This window comes from Neoarius graeffei, chromosome 4 (assembly GCF_027579695.1).
Source record: "Neoarius graeffei isolate fNeoGra1 chromosome 4, fNeoGra1.pri, whole genome shotgun sequence".
NCBI classification, from domain to species: Eukaryota; Metazoa; Chordata; class Actinopteri; order Siluriformes; family Ariidae; genus Neoarius; species Neoarius graeffei.
Window position 1 is genome coordinate 64,520,607 of NC_083572.1, and position 6,000 is coordinate 64,526,606.

General features: G+C 42.2%; 1 protein-coding gene across 4 annotated transcripts in view; it reads left to right on the forward strand.

Moving 5' to 3' along the window:
• setd5 (SET domain containing 5) overlaps positions 1 to 3,714 on the forward strand; it is a 77,024-nt gene extending 73,310 nt beyond the window's left edge. For all 4 annotated transcript variants that reach the window (XM_060919478.1, XM_060919481.1, XM_060919479.1 and 1 more), the window contains exons 21-24: positions 517 to 791; positions 874 to 1,019; positions 1,148 to 1,245; positions 1,367 to 3,714. In XM_060919478.1, coding sequence (XP_060775461.1) covers positions 517 to 791; positions 874 to 1,019; positions 1,148 to 1,245; positions 1,367 to 1,966 — 1,119 coding nt within the window. In that variant the 3' untranslated portion in view covers positions 1,967 to 3,714. The remainder of the gene's footprint in view (positions 1 to 516; positions 792 to 873; positions 1,020 to 1,147; positions 1,246 to 1,366) is intronic.
• The last annotated feature ends 2,286 nt before the right edge of the window (positions 3,715 to 6,000 follow it).

Genomic DNA, 6,000 nt, shown 5'->3' on the forward strand with positions numbered 1-6,000 from the left:
TGTCTGTGTCTATGTGTCAGCCCTGTGATGACCTGGCGACTTGTCCAGGGTGTACCCCGCCTTTCGCCCGTAGTCAGCTGGGATAGGCTCCAGCTTGCCTGCGACCCTGTAGAACAGGATAAAGCGGCTAGAGATAATGAGATGAGATGAGGTTCTGGTGGCCAAAATTTCAGTGCATCCCTACTGAATATATGCTGAGAATGTTCATGAATTCTGTCACTGTGTGCGCTTGTGTGCAACTAAACAAATGGGGAAAATCGGTTATATACAGTGATATCCATCTTGAAACGAAGTTTGTAAGCAGATTATTATTTTTTGGTTAAATATAACAGTGCTGGTTTACACTGCATGTTCTACCATTCTCATACTCATCAAGTCTATGGATGGTGCCATCTTGCATCCTGGATATTTTGGTAATTTATTGTGTGTGTGTGTAACAGGCAACCCACTCATGCAGATGTTGAAATTTTTCTAAAACTTTGTTCAAGGTTTTATTTAATCATTTTCGCTACATAGGTATCTTTGCTGGAATATCGAAAAAGAAAGCAGGGAACACGGGACCCTGAGCCGCTGGGTTCTGCTGGTGGCACCGTTGGTACCCCCATGCGCACTGGCTCTCTGTGCCAAACTGCTGAATCCCCTGGTGCGCCGCGCTCACTCCTGCAACCACCCGCCTCCCCACACAGCTCCTTCTCCTCTCCAGCCCATCAGCCATTCCCACAGATAGAGGAGGTCAGTCCTCCTGATCTCAGCACCACCATAGGGAATCACTCGCAGACATCCAGCCACTGGTAAGAACATAGACAAGCAGGTCAGAAATGTACACATGCACTATGAGTGAAGGTAAGCACATACATTTTCTGCGTGTTGTAGGATGGTGCCAACATCAGTGGAGAGGCTCAGAGAAGGGCAGGGCGTTTTAGAGCGTGTTCTGAGGGGCAATATGAAGATGGAGCGGATCCTTAAAAGGTCGGATGGTGGAGCTATTGAGCAAGGTAGTAACCGAGACAAAGATATAGGTATGGAATAGCCCAATGAGTACAAGTGTTTGTACTCCTTAAGAAATTACAAATTTTATGCATTGTGTGGATGTGTGTTTTTGTGCATCTGTGAAGTAATTGCAATTTTTGTGCGCTCGTATGGACAGATGGACTGGAAGAGGATAGATATGCTCTCCAGAGCTCATCTTTGGCTTCCCCTGTGAGGAGTCCTCAGAGGTACAGCCCAACTGTTCACCCACACCAGGTAAGCTTGTTATTAAATGCTTTCACTGTGTTCAAGTGAGAAGTGTAAAATATTTTTCTATCTTATATTTATTTTTCTATGCACGTGTTTGACCTTTTTAAATCCTTTTGACGTTCTTTAGGTGCAGCCTCATTTGGCAGAACCCGATCTACATCTGGAAAGCTCCACCTATCACCAGCAGAGTAGCTCATCTCCTTTTCATCCCTCCTTCAGCGCCTCTCCTTCACCCTCCTCTTCATCAGTGGTTCAGGGCTACCATCCTTCTCGCCTGACAACACCTGCTTCTCTAGCCCAGGACGTGCTCTCCTCCTCCTCCTCCTCCTCCTCAGCCCCTCCTTCAGTGGACTCCAGGCACACAGGGGGTGCTCTACACCATCATAGTGGAGCAGCAGCGATGGACCTGTCGCACCTCTACTCAGGCAGCCATCTTAAAACCAACCTGTTAAACAGCAGCACTCTTTCAGGGTCTATGAGTGTGTCCTCCAGAGGCCAGGTCCACTCAGACAGCTGCACTGCCATTAGCAGCCAGGCCTCCCATGTGTCCAGACTAGCCCAGTCATCCACAGTGCGAAACCGAAAAGCGGCCAGCCCAGGTCCCTCAGTGCTGCAGGCCAGCTCCAGGCTTCTCTCAGCCAGTGGAGCTCAGCACTACCCACAGCGGCATTTACAGCAGCCCCCTATGCAGGGTTCAGGTGTACGGACGCATTCTGGGACCTACTAGGACTGTGTGTGTGTGTGTGTGTGAGAGAGAGAGAGACCCTCAGCTAAACCTGTGGATATGTTCTGGGTTAGGGGAGGGGACATGATGTACAGACGTCAGAGGAGTATGGACTCGGCCTCTTGTAATTGCCTCTTACTTTCTTTATTGTTTTCCTATTTTTTTTTTCCCCTCTTTCACAAAAAAATCCTGCATTTCTGCATTCTATAAGAAGTCTGGCATGGATTTCATTCTAATTTTACAGTCCATGAAAAATAAATAACCAGGTTGGCATGGGAAAAAAAAGCAAGATTTAAATCATGTGTAACTTTAAATTTACCCACATGCTTTGAAAATATGTTCACACAATTTACGTGGCAGGTGAAGGATTGAGTCAGACACCTGTGCTGAAATCGAGCCGTGCTGATGCTCTGCAACCAGGTTGGAGTTGTTGGATCAGTTTGAGCGTTTGGTGCTTTTCAATTTGCTCACTCATTAAATCCAGGTCAGTCTGCTAGAGCATTTGCTGACAGCTGAATTTTCTTCAAGCAAAGTGTGTTTAGATTCATTCACTTGGGTATGTAGGTAACATTTACTTAGTCTCTCTTCCTCTTAATCATTCCATTCAGTCTGTCAACTGTCGCTAGGTTTCTAAGATCATCCCTTCTAGGCATCCATTTTTTGTATAGACTCCTTCTGTAATACTTGACAAACAGATCTTATGGTGCTGCAGTTAGCTCAGTCTTTGTTTGAACTGACTTTTGGGTTTTCTGAAACCCAGTATCATGTCCAGTAACAGTCTGTTCTGATGTATAGCGATCATGTGGGACTGGTTTTGTTTTTCATTTTTTAAAAACTGGGTTCTAGTAAATGTTGCTTTGGTGACTAGAAATGCACAGGACTGTTTTGAGAAGTAAGCTGCAGAAATATTTTTTACTCCGTTATAGGATTTATCCCCCTCACAGTTGTTGAATCCTGCAGGATTTTTTTATTTTCATATTGTTGAGAATTTATTTTTTTCTCCCTTTGACCAATCCTTGCATTCCATACACCACTCGAGGAAGGAGAAGGGGGGAGGTGTGGCTGGATGGTTTGATTAGGACAAAAAAAAAAGACAAATATAACGTGGAAAAGATCGCTGCTGGGGTCTCATTCTAAGTATTTTTCATGCAAAGTGCTGCTTTCAGACGGTTTTCTTTTATTTTTTTATTCTTTTTTTTTTTTTAACAGAATGCTGTACTTTTGTCTGTCTGATTCATCACAAATGGTGAGGTCACCTCGTTGTGCCATGATGACAGGAACTGAACATCAAATCTAATGCAATGGATACCACTGTTGTATCATGGGAACTGTAGTTTTTGTCTTGATTGTCTGTTGGGTGGACTCAAGATGGACTAAATTTACAGTGATCCAGAAATCAACTGAAACAAGTTTTTGTTTTCCTCCCTCAGTCAAAGGACCTTGCAGGAGATGGAGAAATGAACAGTTTCGTTTGATCAGCTTTTGAGATACATATTGACCTTTGGCATTTTCTGCCAGAGTTCCTCCTCCCCATTTAGGAAAAGACTCAAGGGTACTCACTGATTTAACATGAATGTTTGTCTTTTCACAGAAGACTTCAAAAGAAAAAGATTTTATGACCAGAAATTTACCAGCACCTTAATTACAAAGGAAAAAATGTTAACAAGCAAGAAAACATTTATGTATGATCATGTGTACTTGCATAAAATGTGTTATATACTGTTCCAAGAAAATATAGTACACTAAATTTGCCGCATGATTTTTTTTTTTTTTCCTTTTTGGGTTGAATTAACAGCTGAAAGTGTGGATGTTCCATCAAAAACTGGACATGTTTCAAAAGTTTTATTTTTTACACAAATCAAAGTTTGGACCCCTCCTACTCCTTTAAAAGACAGTAAGCAGAAGATATGTAATGTCTTTTGATAATAAAATAGTCATGACAATATACTTTGGAAGTGGCTGTAGTATTAAAATTATACATAATGACACTGATGTAGTGAAGACCATCGGGGACCTGAAATCAAAAGTGATGGGTGGTGTAGGTGATGCTCAGATTAAACCGGTTAAATTTGAGCCTAATTTCATCTCTGCGCATATCACCTGCAATATTGTACTTTGTTCATTTGATTAGTACACAAGAAGTCAGCTTAGTCATTTTAATGAAAACCAAAAAAAAAAAGGGAAGTTCTGCATTTGCACACAATGGTTAATGACTCATTCAGTGTTTAAAACACTACACGAAAGTCTTTTAATTTAATGAACCCGTTCTGATGGTAATTTCATTAACAGGCTGTACGTCATGAAAATATTTTGCAATATGGTTCTTACATGTTGCTGCTGAGCTGTCACATCTGGATGTGACTCAAGATTAGCTAACTCGGGAATATGCAAGTTAGCAGGACTGCTGTGTGCTTTCCGCAGTGTGTGAGGGGCGGTAGGGCTCAGCCCACATCGCTAACTCTGTGTCCGAAATCGCTCCCTACTCACTATGTACTGGGGACCCCATTTTGTAGTGCTGTCCGAAACGATAGTGAGGATTATTACACCCTATATAGTGCACTCAAAGCATCCCACAATGCATCACGAAAAGTAGTGTACAACCGATGGTCACTAACCAAGCAATATATCCCATCATGCATTGCAGTCATGCTGAAAGAAATCAAGTCTCAAATTTGATTTAATAAAAGGCAGCGTTAAAGAAGAGAGTATTCAGCCTTGATTTAAAAAAAAAAAAAGATGCAGGTACTTTGTATTGATTGATGTGGGAAATGCGCTCGGTATAATACCGGGTGTACTTTTCACAAAAATGCATGCATGTATTTATTATTTTGAAAGCCTACCAGCCGACTGATCTGGTACGTTTTAATTGTGCGACAGTAATGACGTAAATACCAGCGCAATGGACTAGTGTCTGAGAGTGTTTTTTTTTTCATTTTACCAATGAGCTCACTATCTATAGTCCTCAATATACAGTTGTGCTCATAAGTTTACATACCCTGGCAGAATTTTTGCTTTCTTGGCCTTTTTTCAGAGAATATGAATGATAACACAAAAACTTTTTCCCCACTCATGGTTAGTGGTTGGGTGAAGCCATTTTTTGATAAACAACTGTGTTTTCTATTTTTAAATCATAATGACAACAAAAAACATCCAAATGACCCTGATCAAAAGTTTACATACCCCAGTTCTTAATACCGTGTATTGCCCCCTCTAACATCAATGACAGCCTGAAGTCTTTTGTGGTATTTGTGGATGAGGCCCTTTATTTTCTCAGATGGTAAAGCTGCCCATTCTTCTTGGCAAAAAGCCTCCAGTTCCTGTAAATTCCTGGGCTGTCTTGCATGAACTGCACGCTTGAGATCTCCCCAGAGTGGCTCAATGATATTGAGGTCAGGAGACTGAGATGGCCACTCCAGAACCTTCACTTTGTTCTGCTGTAGCCAATGACAGGTCAACTTGGCCTTGTGTTTTGGATCGTTGTCATGTTGGAACGTCCAAGTACGTCCCATGCGCTGCTTCCGGGCTGATGAGTGCAAATTTGCCTCCAGTATTTGCTGTTAACGTGCTGCATTCATCTTTCCTTCAACTTTAACCAAGTTTCCTGTGCCTTTGGAGCTCACACATCCCCAAAACATCAGCGATCCACCTCCGTGCTTTACAGTAGGAATGGTGTTCCTTCCATCATAGGCCTTGTTGACACCTCTCCAAATGTAACGTTTATGGTTGTGGCCAAAAAGTTCAATTTTGGTCTCATCACTCCAAATTACCTTGTTCCAGAAGTTTTGAGGCTTGTCTCTGTGCTGTCTGGCATATTGTAGGCGAGATACTTTGTGGCATTCGCTTGGTTTTAACAGAGCCCCTGATTTTCCATTTGTTAATCACAGTTTGAACACTGCTGACTGGCATTATCAATTCCTTGGATATCTTTTTGTATCCCTTTCCTGTTTTATACAGTTCAGCTACCTTTTCCCGTAGATCCGTTGACAATTCTTTTGCTTTCCCCATGACTCAGAATCCAGAAACGTCAGTGGCTGGAT